General features: G+C 39.3%; 1 protein-coding gene across 4 annotated transcripts in view; it reads left to right on the forward strand.

Moving 5' to 3' along the window:
* OVA9 (glutamine-tRNA ligase, putative / glutaminyl-tRNA synthetase, putative / GlnRS) overlaps positions 1-21,988 on the forward strand; it is a 159,808-nt gene that overhangs the window by 30,907 nt on the left and 106,913 nt on the right. For all 4 annotated transcript variants that reach the window (XR_016248061.1, XM_089379183.1, XM_089379182.1 and 1 more), the window contains exons 12-18: positions 14,412-14,502; positions 14,720-14,806; positions 14,992-15,189; positions 15,278-15,376; positions 18,012-18,143; positions 18,305-18,441; positions 21,455-21,554. Coding sequence is in view for 3 of the 4 variants with exons in the window: in XM_089379183.1 (XP_089235309.1) it covers positions 14,412-14,502; positions 14,720-14,806; positions 14,992-15,189; positions 15,278-15,376; positions 18,012-18,143; positions 18,305-18,441; positions 21,455-21,554 (844 nt within the window). In the remaining variant the exon portion in view is untranslated. The remainder of the gene's footprint in view (positions 1-14,411; positions 14,503-14,719; positions 14,807-14,991; positions 15,190-15,277; positions 15,377-18,011; positions 18,144-18,304; positions 18,442-21,454; positions 21,555-21,988) is intronic.

The raw sequence follows: 21,988 nt of genomic DNA on the forward strand, positions 1-21,988 counted from the left end.
AATGACGAGGACTCCAATCCTCTTCTTTACAATAAATCAAGTACAATAATGCTTAGGGTTCCAACCCTAGACGAAGACACCAATCTTCAATCAACCAGGTTCTGACCTGTATGATGCTAACCTCCAACATGGTCTTTATGAGGCTCCAACCCTATCGTCCACAAGGTTCCAACCTTGTCGTTATGCGGCTCCAATGGCTAGGGCTCCAACCCTCTCCACTGGCACAGGTTCCAACTTGATCTTCTTAAGGACTCCTATCCTCTAGGGCTCCAACCCTCTTAATCTGCTTCAACTCTTCAATCTGGATTCAATAGGTCCTTCAAGGACTCCAATTTCTTCTGCAACAAGCCTTGATGATTTCTCCAAGAAGGCCTTCTACAATGTCTTCAATTAGTTTTCAATAACCCTTTGTTCATCAATGACAACTTTACCAATCTCTAAAAGAGTCTTCAAAACTCTTCATCATTCCCAATATAAGTTCCTTCAATGTCACGCCATGAAGCCTTCAACAATGCATCAAGTTCTCCACTAATGCCTCCAAGATTAGCTTCTGCAAATAGATCTTCAACGATGCAAGATATCTTCAATTAGGTGCTCCAAGGTATTCTCCCGAATCTACACGGCTATAGGGTCCAAATTAGCCTCCAATTTATGCTTCAAAAACTTCAACCCTGCTTGGATTAGGGTTTTCTCTAATAACCACACAATTGGTCCTTTCCCAACAAGTCTTCAAAGTCTTCTTCAAGAGTATTCTAGATACTCTTCAAATTTTGCTTCAACTGGACTTCTATCCCGCTTTGCTCCCTCAAAAAGGTGTCCTCAACTTTGTCACTAGATTGCTCTAGACAATGCCCAAAAACCTATTCTCAACACTGTCCTCAAGGCTTCAAGTCTACTCAGATTGCTGCAAAGGATTGCTTCAATACTTCAACCAAGCTTGTTGCAACAATTCCTCTTCAATTTGTCCTCAACAAGTTTTTCAATAGGTCAACAAGTCTTTGTCCAAACACAACAAGTCCAAGGAGGGTTTCCAAACCAATACTGTCTGCAAGATGTGACTGTGTATGTGTTTAAAGCTTGCTTCAACACAATGCAATCTGCTTCCAAAATACTCAGGCTTGAAATGTACTGCACAAGTCCAAACAAAGTCTACCCATAGCTCTGAATTTTGTGCAACAGAGATTAACCTTGGGTCCAAAACTCACTCTTCACAAGACTGCTGTTATATATTATATCACAGATTAAAATTTCAGGTCTGAAACTTTTGTTAGATACAGGTTGTTACTAATCAAACATGAGCACAGCACACAAATCCAAGGTGAAAGTGTAGGTCTGTATTCTTACTCCACAGGGCCGAGGTACAGGACAGTGCCACTTCTTTTTACAAATCTGAACTTACAAACTTCTGTTTATATGTCGAGAAGATGTTCTATATCAAAGTTATGTTCCATTGATCTGAGTAATTAATCTCCACAGGACTGAGGTATTTCTGTCCAAGACAGAGGTATGTCTATAGTTCTGCAAAAAGTGCTACAACAAGTCGAAGATATGCCTCCACAGGTCTGCAAAGAGTAGTTATACAGGTCTGAATTTTTTCTCTACAATGTGCCTCCACAATTCTGAATACTACAGTCCAAATTACAGCTTATCATAGTGGGCCGAAGTTACAGTGCCACAGAGCCCGAAATTTTCAGAGAATGATAAGCTTTGCTCCACGAAAAATACAGATTTATTAAGAGACTTCATCCTTCTTAACTCCTCACTCTTTTCTGCAATTCTACTCTGCTTAACCAAATTTTTCTGAGCTCAAATGAAGGAGACGCTGGGGTATTTATAGTTGTTGGAGTGTACTGAACCGACATGTCCCTTAAGAGAGCTGACCAGTATATTGGAAGGCCGACTTAAGTAGGCATATAATCAGTGTGTTTTTTGGTCTTTAAAAATTAAATACTCCTCAATGACAAGGAGTTAGGGGATAAGAAATTATTTGCTGGAGAGGATGAAATCTTTCATAAACTAATGCAACAGTCTTATCAAAAAAAATTCCTTATAGACAGTAATTGTTTTTGTATGCTTGCTAGGGCTTGTATATTTAGGACTTCATTTATGCATACAAGGTTTCAAGGTTTATTACCATCAACATATGCGTTTAAATACATCTAGAACATATTTGTCACGTAGGGATTGTCATTATACTTCAATCTTCATGTTTAAGGCATCATGGTTATCTTTAGGGTTTCATCATATGAATGATCCATGTTAGGGCATAGACTTAGGGTTTCATTAATGTACTTGGCATGTGCATCTAGAGTTTTATCATTAGGCCATGCTTCAACAATCTAGAACAACGGTATATTTTACATAGATCTAGGGTTTCTTGAACATTAGGATTTTCTTCGTAGGATCTTATCTAGGGAAAGATACCTAGGACGCCATCATATTGACATCAATGACAACTTTGACCAACATGGGTGACATTGAGCTATGCCGAATATATCCTTCAAGTAAGTATCAGTAAGAGAAGAAGAAAAGATGTAACTCGCAAAGCTGTTAGATCAAGTACCAATTCTGCTTAAGGAGAGTTTGGAAGAGCCCAGTGCAAAGATCAATGTTTTGCTTCAAAGCATGCATTTCACAGATTAAGCTTGAAGGACTTTCTCTCACATCTGACATGGTACCATATCGTGACACACATCCCCCCTCACTGGCCAGGGTTCAAGGCTGATTTAGCAGGCAATTCGAGAATATTTAGGAAATTATTCAATTGAAGGGATTGTATGCAACACTTCCAAATTATGAGGATGCAGCCCTGTTGTTGAGGGTTAAGTCAGATGGGCTATTCTATTTTAACAGTTACGGGTCTTGCCCGTTGGCTCAGCAATATATTGGAATCACTATCAAGAAGCCACTCCAAAGGTCTCAGTTAATGAATGATGTGTGTTCCGAAAAGGTGATGGCTATTTCCAGCAAAGAGAGCTCGTGCTATAAAAGATGCAGCCCTTGCAAATGACACTCTTGGACGTTTTTTTGAAGACAGCTAACTGGGAGATTCTCCAAACAGAGACCGAATTGCCATATGGTTTTGTGTCCCAGAGCAGATTGAATTTGGTAGAAGACCTTTTTGCTGATGGCCATATTCATGCTTTTATGTCCTCTACTATTGCATGGGAGTAAATCTTCCTGCTCATACTATTACAAAAGAGAAAGATGCATAAATTGAACCCCAGTGAACCCCATTGTAGAAATCACGGAGGCTGTGAGAATACTGGTCAATTATGTAAACAGTACTTCGTAGAGTTGAATTCTTGATGGAGAGCTGCATTACAAATAGATACTTTAAGATTGAGGTCATTTCTTTGCCACCGAGCAGTTTGGTTGTGCCTGCTGCATGAGGGCTTTGTATAGGTTTATATTATAAGCTTTCAGTTATTGGCTAGTAGGTGCTGGTCGGAAAAGACTATATATATTGATATATGGTTGGATTATTTACAGCCTTGGAATATTGGTACGGAAGGTAAATCAACCCCGCTCTCGAAGAGGATCATTATTTGAAGGCAGAGAATAAGATGCTCAGAGATTAGAATCAACGATTATCTACTGACACTGTGGGACCATTAGTTGTTATGAATCTAATGATCAGTGGCAAATCTATGTTCCGGCTAATTATCCTTTTTACAGCTCTCTTGTTGTTTCACTTTCTTCTTTTTGTCAATAAGTTTGTGCACATCAATATCAAGGCACTTCTTCAGATGATTCACAAGGTATTAAGTGTTTTTGTATTTTCAAAGGAGCTATTGTGTCTTGTTCGAAGCATAGATTTGACATACAATAATGTGAAGTCGGGAAGTGCACCATGCTGTTTTGACAGTTTGCGTAAGGTAGTGTTTGCCATCCGAGAGCAACTACAGGACTGGGAGGATGATTTATCAAATTTTGAGAAAGGCAAGGAAATCACTCACTATCCTTTGCAAAAAGAATCTTCAATTTTGCAACTGTTCAACACCAGGTATAATAGAGGCCATCAATTGTACTCATGTCAAGAGTTCTTGACGAATGTTAATAATCTTTCGGAATAATATTCCAGTGATGCTTATGGACAGTGAGACAGTACGCCTGCATACCTTATGTGGTCTATTGTCAGTAAAAACAAAGACCTTACTAACAATGAATCTTGCAATCAAGTGAAACAGTGACATTGTTGATGATGAAGGGAGTGACCTAGTAAAGTGTGACCTGTGATTGAACATGGGTTATATGGTTGTGGTCTTACAATGATCTTACTGACATCAACCTTTTAACATGAAGCATAGCTGGTATGAACTTGTAGCAATAGAGAGAGCATAATAATTCAAGGTCAAAATTAACCTGAATCTCTCAAGGAGGAATAGTCTTCCAGGAAGTATGAAGACCTAGAGCTATTAGTCCAAGATAGAACTGTGTGTTGTAAAGAACCTTGGTTACCTCTACTATGTGTAGCTCTATCCTTTGTATGGTATCAGCATCATTTATGCTCTCTTTTTAGTCCGGCATTATGAACAATTTTGTTACAATTCTGTAGCTATGGTCTTGTTCACAATTGAAGTTGTGAACAAGACAGATGTAAAATTGGATAGCTTATCTTTTGGAAGGTTGCCTATTAAGAAGAAGCTACAGTGATCTGCCAGAAAAAGAAATTGCAACACCTTTGATAAGAGGTGCAACTCTCCTGAAGTTGTAGCCGCATGATAAGTCTCATCTCTCATATGGAAATATCATCAGATGATCACCTTTATAGTGAGTTATAACATCCCTGGATTAATATCATATACTTACATTCTCAATATTCAAAGGAGCTATACAGCTATTGATGTTGTCTCTCGTTATATGCCTTGATTCCAATGGACAACTGCTCATTAAAATAATTTGATCCATAGTTCATCGCAGAAAGTTGCAGGGCTGACAATATGGTAGATGGTAAAAGCACATCTAAGTGTCATATCTCTTAAGGTCCACCCTTATATCTACAAAGTAGACGGATCTCACGATGAGCAGGTTGCCAGATGGACACTTTGCACATTGGAAAGACAAGCTTAGGCCTGTGATCTCCCTAAGCAAAAGGGAGCAAGAATAGTTAAATATTTTCTTCATTTAGATATGCGAGAAGCAGAGGATTACTAAGTGCTGCTAAGATCTCTGCTGCTAAAATGGCTAATTATAAATTAATGTCTATTAAAAGGCTGTGTATGAATATATATGCTGCTGGGTGGAGCTATTGACGATTTGGTCAACAATATCATCACCTAGATCTAGTCTTGATTTTCAGAAAGCAGCATGGCTCTATCCCCTATATGAAGGGATCTTTGGTTAATATGGAACATTGAGCTCTGGGAGCTCCTAAAGGCTTGGGGTACTTATTGAGCTATGTGCGACCATAGGGTGAGTGGTTCACCTTCCCCTATGATTGATAACACGTGTGTAGGGTGAGTGGTTCACCTTCCCCTACTATTGATGACATAAGCATAGGATGAGTGGTTCATCTTCTCCTGCGGATACCTTGGTGATAGATGCATCAGGCATCTCTTGTGGACATGTCGGTGGGACATGATTCATCCTTTCCGCACATGTAGGATGCTCATTCCCTACGATTTACTATTGACATGTCCGTGGGACGTGGTTCACCCTTTCCCCACTTATAGGATCCTTCCTACGATTATTGATTGGCATGCATGTAGGACGTGGTTCGTCCTTTCCTTGCTCATGGTTTGCATGTGTGTAGAATGTGGTTTATCCTTTCCCTACGTATGGTTGTGACATGTGTTTGTAGGATGTGGTTTATCCTTTTCCTACGTATGGTTGTGACATGTGTTTGTAGGATGTGGTTTCTCCTCTCCCTATGTGTGGTTGTGAGTAGGATGTGATATATTCTTTCCTTGCTAGTGTTCTTGTATCATCCCACCCATGTAGTCTGGGACACATGGGAAATACCTCTCATCTGGCCAATGAGTTGGGAAAAGTGGTTTGGGACCATAACACTATCAATGGACACATTGTGTACTGCTGTACTCTCTATGTCTAGGATGCATTATGTTCAACAACTTGATCTGGGATCAAGTCGGATTGAGGTAGTACCTCTAGACTGACTTTTGTCAGTGGAGAGTGGTAAGGTCTTGTGACTCACTCTCAATCGATTCTTCTTCATTATTCATATTAGTGTTCAACAGAGCATAAATGAGATGAGATACAAAGATGGTACGTGACGACATGATAATTCATGATGACCGAATGACACGATAGATTGGCAGGTGGAATTCTCCCTAGTTGAGAAAGAGTGTTAAAATTGGCAACTAGGGCCAAATTCCACTATTGGACAACTCATATGTTGGAGATGATTATTGCATTGAATTCCTCTTTTCAAGAGGACCAAAATCGACCTAAAGATCACCAAATTTGGATGAGGAAAAATATTTATTTATTCAAAAGGAATTCTATAAGGCATGACCTTATCAAGGCGGGAAAAATTTAAAATTTGAAATTTGAATTTGCCTCCAAGTGTCAAGGTTGGCTCCATCTCCATAAAGACAAAACGTCATGTCTAATTGTATATATATATGGGCATCCTCCAAACTCATGAGACATTCAAAATCTCTCGTGTGATACTTCTGACGGAGCTGTAGCTTGAGAAGCTAGGAGTACGAGTTGTTTGGGTTTGCTCCTTGGTTAATTTGTCTCCCACAAGTCCGAGTTAATAAAAGACAGCTGACTGCAGGCTTTAGGGCTATTCTGAATGATGTCTTGGCTTGACTTTTGGGTCTGAAACTCTCCTTCATCTGGCCGCTTTCTTTCTGTGGTATCACAGGTAGGCCGCAGCCCTGTTTGCCTTGGAACCACAAGGCTGAGAGTTATTTCAGGGTTACAGAATAGGCGGCAGGCTAATATCTCTTGCTGAGGGAGGCGAATGTCTAATCTAAGGGCTATTCTCCAACCTATATTGACAACGAAGGAGAGCAGAAAGGATTAGAGGCCCTATCACAATGATTGAGGAAGTCTGAAAGAGGAGGAACAAAGGTAAAGCAGGAGGATCGAAGGTAAAATAGGTTAACAGTAAACCATAATCAGTAATCAGTATTGCAGCAGCTCTTGAAGCATGTTTTGCCAGATCTGAGGATTGATTGGGCCATCTTCCTGTGGCAAGTCAATGTTATTGTACTCTCTCTCTTTGTTGAATTTTTGATATTAATAATAAGAAGAATTGATAAAGGGTTATCCCCATCTTGGGTTTTTCCCTGACTTGAGCCAATTCCTGTGTTCTCTTGTCTTGGCTTGTCATCTGCTCATTTGTTCAATGTTCTTTCTTCAATTTCTGTGATTTGTAATGAAATAAGAATTGCTAATGATCTAATGAAGTATTTGACCTAAACAAGAACATGTTAACCTAAAATTAAGATTTGTAAAGGGTTGTAATCTCTCCTACTTTCATTAATACAAAAATGCTTTGTTTTGCTATACTTATGTCTCATTAATGCATATGTATTACAATGTCTTCTTGACTCATTGTTTAGAGATGTTAGTACATGCTATTTGTATGTTGTAGTGCTCTTGTGCAGTACCAAGATCTGGTGTGATTGGCACCTATGCGAGCCTACAAATCCTTGTTTGTGGGCAGAATCTTCAAATGAAATTTTGGTGCCACGTCTTTATTGTCATCCAAAGGCCAAACTATCGTCATATCGCTAGTGCGTGTGGTCTATATGATTTCATTATTTTCGTTGCATGCCATCTACAGGCCTAGCCACAATCAGCGTGGAACCCGAGTTACCGTATCTGTGTGGCCAAAATTGGTTCGTGGTCGTGGGTCGAGTACCTGAGCCAATACGTTGCCAAAAATATAAGTGAGAAATCATGGAGCAAATTCCTGTTGCATGTAATTAAGTAGCTGTGCATGATTGCTCAACTTTGATGAGCTTTATGATCCTGTGCGCATGGGTAAATTATAACACCTTGAGATCGATGGGAGACTTCACATTCTGAATAAACTGTTGCAAAGACTAGATGCCAAAGATAGTGGATGAATGTTCGTGAATGTATAACTAGTGCATGGAACTCTTAACTGGGCGGATAAGTGTTGTGCATTCTAAGATGCCTAATCAATTAAAATGTGGTATGAGTACACACTCCCATAATTTGGATAGCACATGAATGCAAAGCATTTTGCTGTGCGTTGATCGACTCAATAACATGTTAATCATATAACAAATGCCATTAGGATAGGTTGTAGTGCGTGGGTCAATTAATAGACCAGTATGGATGCCGGTGCATCGACAGTCTTGGTGTAAGATGGTCGACCTGTGCATTGGATCAACAGAGCATTATGGCTGAGCATTGTAGTTTATATGGCTATGAATAGCCATGTATATGCAGATATGCAACTATGGTCGTGTTAGACAGTAGCGTGATTTAACAGTGCACCATCTACTCACTGCAATATGCATAGAATGCAATGAGTTGGGGAGTGCAAGTATTCATTGTGCAGAGATCATCAACACGCTGGAGAGTTGGTGATGGATCGTTTGACTAGCAAAACATATGGTCGTGCTTAATGAGACTGGTTGTTGTAAATCAGTATTGCTGAGAATTGATGCGTGACAAAAGGGCGAGATTCACTACTGTTTGGTGGCCAGTAATATTACCTGTGTATGTAGATCAATTTCACTGATTTCGGTGCATTCTGGGCGTGAAGAGACTTCACATTCTGAATAAACTGTTGCAGAGACTAGATGCCAAAGATAGTGGATGATGTTCGTGAATGTATAACTAGTGCATGGAACTCTTAATTGGGTGGATAAGTGTTGTGCATTCTAAGCTGCCTAATCAATTAACATGCGGGATGAGTACACACTCACATAATTTGGATAGCGCATGAATGCATAGCATTTTGCTGTGCGTTGATCGACTCAATAACATGTTAAGCATATAACAGATGTCGTTAGGATGGGTTGTAGTGCATGGGTCAATTAATAGACCAGTATGGATGCCTGTGCATCGACAGTCTTGGTGTAAGATGGTCGACCTGTGCATTGGATCAACAGAGCATTATGGCTGAGCATTGTAGTTTATATGGCTATGAATAGCCATGTATATGCAGAGATGCAACTATGGTCGTGTTAGACAGTAGCGTGATTTAACAGTGCATCGTCTATTCTCTGCAATATGCATAGAATGCAATGAGTTGGGGAGTGCAAGTATTCATTGTGCAGAGATCATCAACATGCTGGAGAATTGGTGATGGATCGTTTGACTAGCAAAACATATGGTCGTGCTTAATGGGACTGGTCGTTGCAAATCAATATTGCTGAGACTTGATGCATGACAAAAGGGCGAGATTCACTACTGTTTGGTGGCCAATAATATTACCTGTGTATGTAGATCAAAGTCACTGATTTCAGTGCATTCTGGGCGTGAAGAGACCGTAGTCTCCTTGTTGACGGGTCTGAGATTAATAACATCTGCATTGAGGAGGTATTATATGTAGAGGCTATGAGCCACTTACTGAGGTCAATTTGGGGGTGGGAGATAAGTATCCCAAGTTTGGTGAAGGTCGAATACTTCATTGTGTCTAGCTGATTCGAACAATAGGTTGAAACCTCATTGCTAGCGTATTATCAGTCTCTGAAGCACATTTTCCTGAACTGCGTGGAGTCCACAAGCAATGAACTGATTGTTGGTGCAGAAGACGGATGCTAGAGGTTTGATACTAGTAAACTCAGAGGGTTTGAACGTGTATAATGGACTTCCTAGCTTGTGCTTCTTTTCTAGATTCACATACAACAATGTATTTGAGACGTGTGACAAAGATCACATTGAAAGAGGGTAGCAAAACTCAGAAATTTCAAATAAATTGGCAACATTTCTTGCTCCAGATCTGAAGTTCCTCTTGGGATCACATTTTACATCCCTATAACAACCTAATCTTCCAGGATTTATCTTAGAATTCTTGAACATCAAGGGCAAAGTTGATCATTCTAGCTTAAACATGGATCAAACCTTCATGAACTCCCTTAATAAACTAGCAACAACAATCAACCAATCCTTTTCCAAGGGGATACTTACTGTGCTACAACAAGAGCAACCACAATTAAGGAAATTGAAACACTGCTAAAAATAGTAAACTGTGCTATAATTAAGGAAATTGAAACACTGAAAGAAGCAATGGTGGGGGTCCAAGTGGAATTGGCGGGTGGCCACCAATATCCACCTGGATTACCTTCTGACTTTCAGGATGATGGTTCTTCTTTGGATGAGTCCATGGGGTCATACGAGGATGCCTTTGGGGAGCATGAGTAGTCATGTGGAGTTGTTGAAAACAGGCCAGAATTATATTCTGGTGTGTACGGTGAGCAGTCAGTGGACCTTGTGGGAGACATTCAAGGTGACGAGTCACCTGTGATGATTTAGCATGAGAAGCATCTGGTGGAGCATGAGTCAGATGAGGAGGATGATATGCACAATCTGCATGATGAGCCTTTTGTGGAGAGTCAACTAGTGGATCATGTTGAGCTTATGACAGAGAAGGATGAACAACCATCCTTGGGGCTAGCCATTGATGACGAGCAAGCAGATGTATAGATAACCAACATGATTGTAGTATTTGTAGACACTTGTCGTCAGGAGATGCTAGAGCCTGATGGGATAGTTTTGCAGGAGTTTGCTAGACTGGTGGAGTGTGGAGTTTCTGGTCAGATGAGGGAGGATCTTTTGGAGATGGTGGTGCATCCATCTTTCAGCCCACCCATTGATGAGGTACATATAGGTGTAGTGGCAGCCAACATAGCCACAATATTCCTCCCAAGCAGCAGAGCTCTCCAGGAGTACATAGACAGGGCGTGCAACACGGTTTGGCCACTTTTTCCAATTGTAGGGAGAGAGGCAGGCTTTCTAGATGGATCTTATTGATTGATCAGGTGGAGCTATATGAGTTGAGCATAGTGCAACATAGTGAACTTGTTCCATATACAGGTTCCTGTACATCCGATCCTTTCCACAGGATGGATTGGCAAGAGATCATGAGTTGGTATCTTATTTATGGAGCGATATTTTTAGTCAGGGACATAGTGCAACAGGGGTGCTTAGTTATAAGGGATGTTGCATGTTTCATTTGGCAGAGGGATACAAGCCATTGGTTTATCAACATACCATTTGCACTAGGCTTGCATCAACATAGTGGGGCTGACCTTGGTTTATGCCAAATTTTGGACTGGAAAGAGGTGATGAGTTGGTACTCTATTAGTGGAGCAAAATCTATGTCACGAGGCAGAGCCCAGTTAGAGCCATGAGATAGGGGTGCTGGTGATTGGCCATGGTGGCATTGGGACGCAGGAGGATCAATTGATGGCAGGACAAGTCAACGTTTAGTCTGGGATCCGGGCATTAAGGGATCCTTTCATGGTTGGGTGGCATGGGGGCGGTAGGATTTGTCATGTTCCTTATTCTGGTTTCCCTTATGGCATGATTAGGATGGATTTCCAGGGTCGAAGGTAGCTAGGTCACATGAGCAGGTTTACTCCATCAGTGGGCCTAGGGGCTTCTAGAGTGGTTTCATTGGGTTTTGAGGAGTTTCTATGGGCTTTGATGGCATTCTCTTGGCATATTCCATCATCCGCACAACTTGCCTTTTATTCCGACAACTTTCGAAAAACAGGGTTATTATTGGACCTAATTCAATTAATTGTGCTTAAGGTGGTATTCTGGGAGAAGTACTTGACATAACACCTTAGTGTAATAGCTTGTTGGAACCGGAATGAGAAGATCTACATGATGAGATGGTGGAAAGTGACTATCAGTGGCCTGAGGAGGAATGGTGGCCTATTTACCATTTTCCCGAATTAAATGGGTATTTTAATTAAAATTAAAAGAGGAAAAAAGTACCAAGTGATTAAAATAATAATCAAATAAGGCTTCTAGAGGGGTTCATCAAATTCATAAAAGAGGAGGAGACCATTTGAGGATATATTGGAGTTGAGTTTTCTTTCTTGTGGAGAGGTTTGGAGAACCGGGAGTTCCCAACTTTAGCAAAAGCCCCAGGACGAAAACCCTTGGGTGATTCAGTGAGGGTGGGTGAGCACCCAACTCTTCCCTTGGTGAATTCATCTAGAATTTACATGAGAGCTTAGCAGTTGCATTTCAGCTCAGTTTTGGAGGGCCAATGCAGCATTGGAGCAGATTCTTGAGGCTAGTTTTTTATCTTAGCTATATTGATTGTATCTGCATGTAACCCCAGTTTATCTATTGTAATAAAGCTGATATTATTTTTTGCCATTGTATTATTATGTTGCAGCACTTCATTTGTTATATTTTACATGGCAATGTTATGTTATGTTGAAAATTTTTCAAACTCTCCAGTTTGGGATATTACAGAAGGCAATGAACCAAATTCACCTTCTAGGTGCTCAAGTTTGGTTGCGGTTGTCTTGTATGACTGGTCTGACCTTGAGCTTTCTTGTTATAATCTCAATAATAATAACTTAGATTGCAATGCATTGGAGGCTTTTAATGTCATGGTTGATTGCCAATTGTGTTCCTTTCAGAAATGCTCATGGTTCTGGGTGGGGTTTGAAGTGGATCCCAGGTCACATTCAAATTTTAGACAATGTTTCCCTTTCTGGGATGCAAACAAGTTCCCTGGCCCTGCCTCTCCCTGAATTGCCTCTCACCAACCTACATTTTTGTGTTATTTCCCTCATTGACATTTGAGTGAGAATATGGGTGCCTACTTAGCAGAGCTATGTTTGAGCCCAGAGAATTGCCAACTTCAAATAAAAAATCCCCAGCGAAATGGTGATGGCTCACAGACATTAAACACCTTTCTCCTTCATCCTGGGGATGGGAGGGGATGTTTCTTGGGGAACACATATTCCACCATTGAGGATGAGCCCTTCATGGTTCAATGGGGAAAGCACATGGACCAGATCAAATTTGCTTCTTGTGCTGTATGAAAGGGTTTGAGGCATTGGAGACAGATTATCTACATATACGATTTTTCAGTTAACAACATAAGGTGTGAGGGTGAATATTTCGTAAGAAAGATAGTTTTACTATGATCCAATTCCTTACTTAGCTTTAAGACTTGAGGAAGTTATATTAATATCCACATACAACCAAAATCGGTCAATGAGAAAAGTAAGTTAGATCCACAAAAGGAGAGCCTAAAACAACTATTAAATACAAGTGCTACAAAGGCAGTTTAACAAAGTGTAAACGTAAGCCCTTAAAAGCACATGGTACCCAACTAAATTAAATAAAGTGGGAGAAACAAGATAGAAAAGGAAGAGTTACTGTGGCCAAACGAAGGGCTTTGTCAAGGAAGGGACAGAAAAGGAAGGAAACCTGTCTCTACCCCTTGTTAGAATTAGAATTAAGATCTGCAATAGTGCTCATCAGAATGTCCTGAATGATGTAACTAATAATGTTTTGTGGAGTGTGAACTGGATTTATGGGACCCTGCAAACGAATCATTGGATGCGTCAAAATGCTCTTTCCAAAGAAGGGCTAAGCTCCCAACGAGAAGGCTGAAGGGTTTTCACAGGAAGTGATGTAGCCAGCAATATGGCCTCAATCTAATTTGACTACTTAGTCTGTGTTGATGGGACGAGATCTCTATGCAGCCTGGCAGAAGGGGCAATGCTTGATTGAGATATCACTGTCAGCACTAGTCTGTCAAGGGGACTAGATCTCTATGCCGCCTGGCTGAAGGGAAATGCTTGATTTAGATATCACTGTCAACATGTGCATTGGCTACACACAGTTGAGCTCTTCATATACTCAAGATTTGGAGAATGTCAGAAGAAGTTGTAATTAATCTAGTGGATCTAGTTGAAATCTGAAGAAGCAATACTAGGCATCTCTAGTCAGAGGATACCAGAAGATGGAAAACGAGCTATGCCCCTGGCGCCCCTCAAATTTGTGAATTGTCATTACTGCCTTGTCCTGATCTCATAGTAAAACGGGCTTCTATAGATGAAAGGCTCCTAGGTCTCTCCCCCATATAAGCAGCAAAGCCTTCAGATCCTAACCTTTCGAGGGATGTGGTGGTCTGTCTCCAGTCACATCTGGTGCAGCTTTATGCTGATTTGGTTGAGAGGAATGTGACCGATGATGCCACAGATAGTCTGGACAAGCAGTCAATCTATCTGAAACCTGTACATGTTCTGAGTAGAATGGCAACATTGGACTGAGATGTCTAAATGTGGAGAACCAAGTTGTTTGAATGAGGTATCTGTATATATCTTCTGTGATCATACTTTAATCTCTTCTAGAAAATGAGAAGGTGCAGCAAAGAAAATATATAGGGGACTATCAAATTAGAAAATTGTGCGCTGCTTATACAGATGCTTGTTTGCCTTTTATGGTTAATGTGGTTTGGATCTTTTCTTCTGCAGATTTGATGACACAAATCCAGAGGCTGAGAAAAAGGAATATATTGACCATATTCAAGACATCGTGAATTGGATGGGCTGGGGCCCCTTCAAGGTATACCCTTGATATCTGGTTAAATGGGAACTGCTTGTTTATCTATTGTTGAACGGATAAATAAAGAACAATTTAATATGATATTAATGTCCACTAGTAGGCAGTAGCTGCTAATGGGCCTGAAATTACATGGTAATACTTTATCTCTTTAGGCATTGAGGGGACAGGATATTGTGCCCCTTCTTGGAAAATGCTAATTTCTGTCCTGCTGTTGTAGATAACCTATAGCAGTGACTATTTCCAAGAGCTTTATGATCTAGCAGTGGAGTTGATCAAACGCGGTCATGCATATGTTGATCATCAGGTAATTACCAATAAAAAATGAACTATTCCTACCAAAAGCATCCTAATTACTAAAAGATTTTTTTACATATATTTAAGAGATAAGAAACAACTAAGTATAAACATAGTCGAAAGTAGATATTTGTCATAAATGGATTCAGGAAGCCATTCTAGATGGCTTATCTATTGATGAAATCTTTTCTGCAGACACCCGAAGAAGTAAAGGAGTATAGGGAGAAAAAACTAAATTCTCCATGGAGAAATCGTCCTATTGCAGAGTCTTTGATGTTGTTTGAAGAAATGAGGCGGGGAATGATTGATGAAGGAAAGGCAACTCTTCGCATGAAACAGGATATGCAAAGTGATAATTTTAATATGTATGATCTAATTGCTTATCGCATAAAGGTAACCTTTGATTTTTTGAAAGAACTTTATTTGAATTTACAGTGTTATTTGGCATTTGTGTTGACTGAACTGTTCACTTTGCCTTCAGTTTACACCTCATCCACATGCCGGAGATAATTGGTGCATTTATCCAAGCTATGACTATACACATTGCATTGTAGATTCTCTTGAGAATATCACACATTCAGTAAGTTCTCTGTCACTCTCATGTTTAGTCTTTTTATTTTTCCTTCCATAGACATAGTAATACTATTTTTTTAACTTTCAATTTTTGAGACATTTGTTTCATCTGCATCATAGCAGTCTGATTGTGGGCATAAGCTGCAATAATTCTTCATATTTGTGAAACAAAAGCAAATCACACTCTTGAGTTGTAACTAGTCACATATGCTTTCTTTTCTAGATAATTACATATTATTGTATCAACAGGCCATCGGACATCAACTGCACTTTCCTACATGCGGTCACCCTCTGAACGGTCACACAATTATAACCTTTATGTATTTTAATTTTTAATATTAAATTAATCTTGATATGAAGACTGTCAAACTTTACCAATTTATACTCGTCACTCTTCTCGTGTTGAGATTTAAACTTGGGTCATTAGCATAGTGACATCCTGTGTCAACCATTGACCAGAGTCCAATGGACCGGGGAGGCTTAAACATTGCCAAAATCACTAGATTGTCAATGTTTAGTACATTACCATGTTGAATCTGTGATTTGCTTGATCATTTTTGCACTGAACAATGAACATTTATGAATTGTGATTTTGATAAATGGATTGTAAACTTTCTCTTATGAATATGAATGAGTATGGCCAGGTGGTTTAGTTATAACTCATGACTCTGATTATGAGATGTCTGTATTTACTTTAGAAAAGTGAATTATTTGCAACGTACAAGTTATTTTAATTTTTTTTGGAGAAATATATTACCTCACTTGATATATTAGGCATTCCAAGTAAGGATGCTGGTACTTTGCTATCCCCCCCATATATATATATATTTTTCCCTTCTTCTGTCGGTTTTTTGGATGGAGAATGGTAGTAACTGCCATTGGAAATTCCAAAATACTCTCTGGTGATCCTAGGAGACTCTATGAGGCTATATATATATATACATATACATTTAAAAGAAACTCTAAAATTTGTTATGTGAAAGTTGAGTTTTTTCATTTCCCATCCTATATCCATTTTTTGTTTCTCATTTGTGGTAACATAACTTTAGAGTCCCATTGGTCTTCTTTGGTCACTCGTGGACACTTTGTAGTTTTATTTTGTTTGTTTTATTATATCCTGGCAAATAGGTGTTTGATCATATAGAGAATATCACAAATTGCAAGCCATAGCCTTTGAATTGACATACTGATACAACCTTCTTTGTGTGGTGTTCAGCCTAGCCTTCTCAGCATTAAGCATTCTCCTATGGATATTATGAGATCCTGTATTGTCCAAATCGTAGTGATAGATGAAAGCACAGTCGGTCCTTCCACTTCTGCTTCAAGCATTTATACAAACATGTGACAATGCTGATCTGGTCTCAGTTTCTAGCTCTGTTCTTCATGTTCCATAGGAGACAATTGTACATGTACTTGGGTGTTATATTTTAGATTTACCCACTCACTATGCTTGTAATATTTGCTTTGTTTGCATTATTTAGCATCTTAGTGTTTGGCTACATTTTCAATCCCTAGGGTTTCTATCCTTGTCCTTTTCTGTTTTGGTGGCATTGACCTACTTTGGGCATTTGTGGACATTAATACTGTTTGTTTCTATCTTTCTCAAACCAACCAGTTGAGCTATAAAGCCAAAAGTCCACCCATGTTAAAATATCTTTAGGTCACCGCAACCCCACCATTGCTGAAACAGTGAAATGTGAGTGAAGCTATGCAACCACTACAGCAGTAACCACACCTGAGAGTCTGATGTATGTAACACAGCAGATGAATCACCATCAAATTGACATGCAAACTGCACCACCAGGAAAATCAGGAGGTGAGCCATATACAATAATAGCAAATCATAAGAAAGTTCCAAAGCATCATCACCGGGATCACGAAGATCACTGGAAGCCATTTAACCAAGAAAGATTAAAAGCATTGCCATAGGGATCACCAAGATCACTGGAAGCCATATAACCAAGAAAGATTCAAAGCATTGCCATGGGGATCACCAAGATCACTGGAAGACATATGATATGACCAAACGTCTGTAGTAGCTCCGATCTCTAGACAGTTAGTTTCAAAGTGATCTTCCCCTTCTCCTTGCATTTTTGTGTGTTGAGTGGATAAGGAAACTTGAGCAAACGTGTTTCTTACAGCAGCCCAGGAGTCAGAATCCCATAGAACAATTTAGTCTTCTATCCATATTGGTGTATCTATATATAATATTGTTGTATGGTCTATTCTGATGTATTCAGCCTTTCATTGGTTGGAATTGCTATTTCTTTTAAAGAATATCCTGACTGTACTGTTGAAGGATAATTAAATTTAGATTTTTTTCTTCTGTTTTCACGTTTAAAATCTGCTAATATTCTGCATTTCTCAGAAAGATATTGTGTCTGTGATTGTCCTTGGAATCATCGTATTATTTCCTCACAATCTTTCTCCCCAAGTTTGGGAAATATAAAATGATTCTTTTCCTGTGGCTGTTTGTTATTGGTTGTCTTTATCCTGGTAGGTTTTTTTGTCCCATTGTTGACTGGCTTTGATCGTTTGGAGACTTGATAAAATTTTGACTTAACATTCCTTTTATTAAGAGGAGCATTAACATTCCTTTTATTAAGAGGAGCATTGAATCTAATTTTCTTTTTGCTGTGCAGCTTTGCACTCTTGAATTTGAGACCCGCCGTGCTTCTTACTACTGGCTATTGGAATGTTTAGATCTTTACCTTCCATATGTGTGGGAGTATTCAAGACTAAACATGTCTAATACAGTAATGTCCAAACGTAAGGTACAGACACTACTTCATATAATGCAAGATCATATAGCACTCACTGTATGGAATTCTAGTTTTACTTCTTGAAAATTTTATTATTCTTATATATTTTCTAATAGTAATTTGCAGCTACTACCTGTAATGCTTTTCTTTTTATCCTGGTTGCATATTTGTAGTTAAATCGGCTGGTTACAGAAAAGTTGGTTGATGGTTGGGATGATCCACGACTTATGACATTGGCTGGTTTACGACGGAGAGGAGTCTCCTCAGAGGCAATTAATACTTTTATCAGAGGTGTTGGGATAACAAGAAGGTAAGTGACATACTATGATATTGTTCTATTGTTAGTTTTTTTAGTCTTTTTATAACTTTGAAATCATCTAGTGACAGGTTGTTTGAGTTTGTATACAATGTTAAGTTACCTGAATTTGTTAATTCTCCTGCAAACCTAGCATTCCATTAACCTAGCAGATCACAGATCCACTGAATGATTGCACAGCTAGGTTTTTAACATTAATTAGTAGAAGCAGAAACATAACCAATCTCACAAAAAAAATGGCACAACAGATTCTGCCCAATCAAATCATTTCATCATTAAAATATTCAGAACCTACTTGGGTTCCTGTTCTAGGATAATGGCCCAACTGAGGAAATGCATGTACAACAACTGGATCTGATCTAGCTGATGAAGCCCTCCTTGGTTGATGCGGGTTTCCTTGCCGTCCCCCTTCTTGGGACTCAACACACTAGAATATTACACTCCTCATTGAGATGCCTCTCTCAACCTTGTGCTGCTGTATGGTGTCTTCTCCCTCTCCTTAGCCTTACTTTTATAACTTTTTGTTGAACTAAATCCCTATCCCTAATATGCAAAGTGATTGACAACTGAGATTAGATCTCGCCTCACTTGAGATCAAGGGCTGAGATTAAAACATAATTACTAAAGTAAGAAAAATTACTTTTTCTAATGTTTCTTTAGCTCAATTAGCCAGCATAACAATTATGCGATTTTCCTAATTTTAAACATGGATCTACAAATTAAGGCTGTGGGAGTACCTGTGCAAATAGGAGATCAGTTAGTGGCAAAAATAGAGTCTCCCTCGTCCCAAAACTCATCTCTTAGTCAATTCTCCAACCATAGTAATTGCCAAAATATAAAAGAGAGGTGAGTGTCAAAAATTAACAAATCCCTTGGAATATGTTTCCTTGGCGAGGGACCCTTTTAACAAATCCCTTGGTATACATTTCCTTGGTGAGGGACCCTTTTCGGGGATGACACTGCAGCTGGCTCATGCTGGTGAGAAGTATGGAGCACCATGTGCCTAGAGAGAAAGTTATATGTCCAAAGAATCAAGGTGTCAAGAAGGAGGATGCCAACCACGGCCCAGGAAGAGGAAACAGCTCAGCTAGGCCAGCTTTTCCCTCCTGATCGTGGAGCTGCAGTCCGATTTTCCTAACTAAAAAGCCATGCTACCAGGCAGTAGATGAGGAGCCTATTACGAGCTGCAGAGAGTCGAGAAGAATGGAATGCCCAACAAATCCAATGGAGACGAATTGCTGCAGAGAGTCGAGAAGAATGGAGACGAATTGCTAAAGAAATCCAATGTTCTTATGCTCCATACCAATCTTTTATAAGAGTATCCCTGACCGGCATGTCATGTCTCCGCTGGGTGGCCATTGATGGCTGATCATTGAATACTGGATGATTGATATGATTGTGCCTGCTGTCCAAATCCATGAGAGCTGTACTGTCAGTGATATGAAACCACTGCAAATCCACTGAATCCCCCTTCGTGCAGATAACCAGTCTAAACAATGAATGTGGTGCAGTCTTGCCGGGTGGAGAGTTGTGGCTGCCATCTGCGTGCAGCATAACATGCATGTCTTAAATGAACTCCTGAGGGGGTGTGTTGCCACATCCTGCTGGCTCGTGGGCTGGTGGGGCAGTGGCAAGACGCTCCCTCCCTTTTGCTGGCTTGGTCACCCCTTCCAGAGCTATATTGAAGAATATTATATATTAAATCTTTATGAATTATGTATGAATAAAATAAATGCATGTCCTATGAATCCTTGTTCCATGTTAATGTTTTAAGTTCAATGATTATGTTTTACTATAATGAGTCTTTATGTATTGATTCATTAAACTTTAATGAATATTTTTAATGTAATGCAATATAATTGCTAAATAAAAATATGCACCTCACTTGGAATTTATAGTTATTTGTGGGTCTACACACATGCATGCATGCACAAATATATGCATGGTGCTATACCCATGATTCCTAAGTTCTAACTTTGGGATCCTTTCCACATTGACATGCTCGCCTGCCACATTTGCACTGGGTAACTTCAATGACAAGGGTAACTTAGCCACCCATGTTTCCCAACTTTGGGATCCCTGCCACATTGGCACCCTCTCCTGCCACATTGTACTGGGTAACTTCAACGAGAAGTTTAAGTTAGCCAGGTTTCAGCAATCCATTTGAGTGGTGTTCAGTCGTATTCGGAAACTGGATGTCTGGTAATGAAGATATCTCATTCTAGGAGCTTGCTAATCAACTAGCAGCATAATGTCATGGATGTATCTGTATCATGGAAAGTTCATTTTGGTAAATAATTGCTAGTTGCTACTATGGGATAATGTGCATGGTCTTGTAAGGTTTCCAACTGGAGACATTTTGATGGTTCTTTCTATTGTCTGTATATTCATTTAGCTTGTAAGTTGTGAAACCAAATTATTTTATCAGTGTAATGTGGTACTAATTGCTTTGTTGCTAGGTAAAATAAGACTGTTCCTTTTGGGTTGGGAGAAAGCTCATGATACCTGACCTGCATTCCCTTTGGAAACTTTGAAAATTTGAGTTTGTTTGGAAGTTCAGATTATTCCATATCTCCCTTGGTGCTGCTCCTGCTTTCACAGTTTAGATTATTCCATCCGTTTCTACTATTTATTTTTGTACTTCCATTATAAATATTAGCTCGAGCCAGCATTAGCAAAAGGATCCTAACCAATTTTTAATATTCCAGCATTCTTTTATTATGCCTAGTTCTTTCTTAATTGAATTTATGGCTGTGTTTTTTGAGTGCAACTTTTGCAATCGCATTTCGCAGTCAGATATACTGCTCTTTGTTAATTGTCTTTGTAAAGAGTTGACCATTTTTAGATGTCAAAATCACTGGCACTGCTGTAATTTGTTCGTCCCGCAGTCTATTTCCTTCTTGTTTTAGATGCCATAAAATTTCTGTTTGGATCTACAAATTATGTTATCTGCAGGGTGATTTAATGCAGGTTAAAGTTGGAGCTAATGAAATTTGTTCTTTTGCAGTGATAATAGTATGATAAGAGTGGACCGGCTTGAGCATGTCATTAGAGAAGAGATGAACAATTTGTCCCCTCGAACTATGGTTGTTCTGTACCCTTTGAAGGTAATTTCTGAGTTTTCTAGGATCTTTTCGCTGATTCTCATCCTCCCACTTTCTGGTAAAAAGCAGTTGTACATTGAGAGGTTTTGGTGGACTCGGTTTAATTTAAAAGATTTGACCTATTATTATTTTTGTGGCATATAGTAATGTAGAAATTTAGGGTATACGCATCCATACAAATGGGGACTATGGTCTAGAGATAATAAGGAATACACTAATATAATTGGTGCTGCAGTGTATAGATGTTTCTGATGCCACTTTTTTTATATCTCATTACAATTTATAATACCCCTAAGTGGCTATGGTTATTCAACCACCTGTCCCTTGAGTTTTAATCTCAACATTTAACTTTCCATTGGTTGCATGCCATTCCCATATAATGTCATGATGTTATTCTCGGTTTGAATATCATTAAAGTGTTAATACTCAGATATCTA

The sequence above is a fragment of the Pinus tabuliformis genome, chromosome J, assembly GCF_031772625.1.
Source record: "Pinus tabuliformis cultivar Carrire ecotype Pingquan chromosome J, CPIR1, whole genome shotgun sequence".
Lineage (NCBI taxonomy): Eukaryota > Viridiplantae > Streptophyta > Pinopsida > Pinales > Pinaceae > Pinus > Pinus tabuliformis.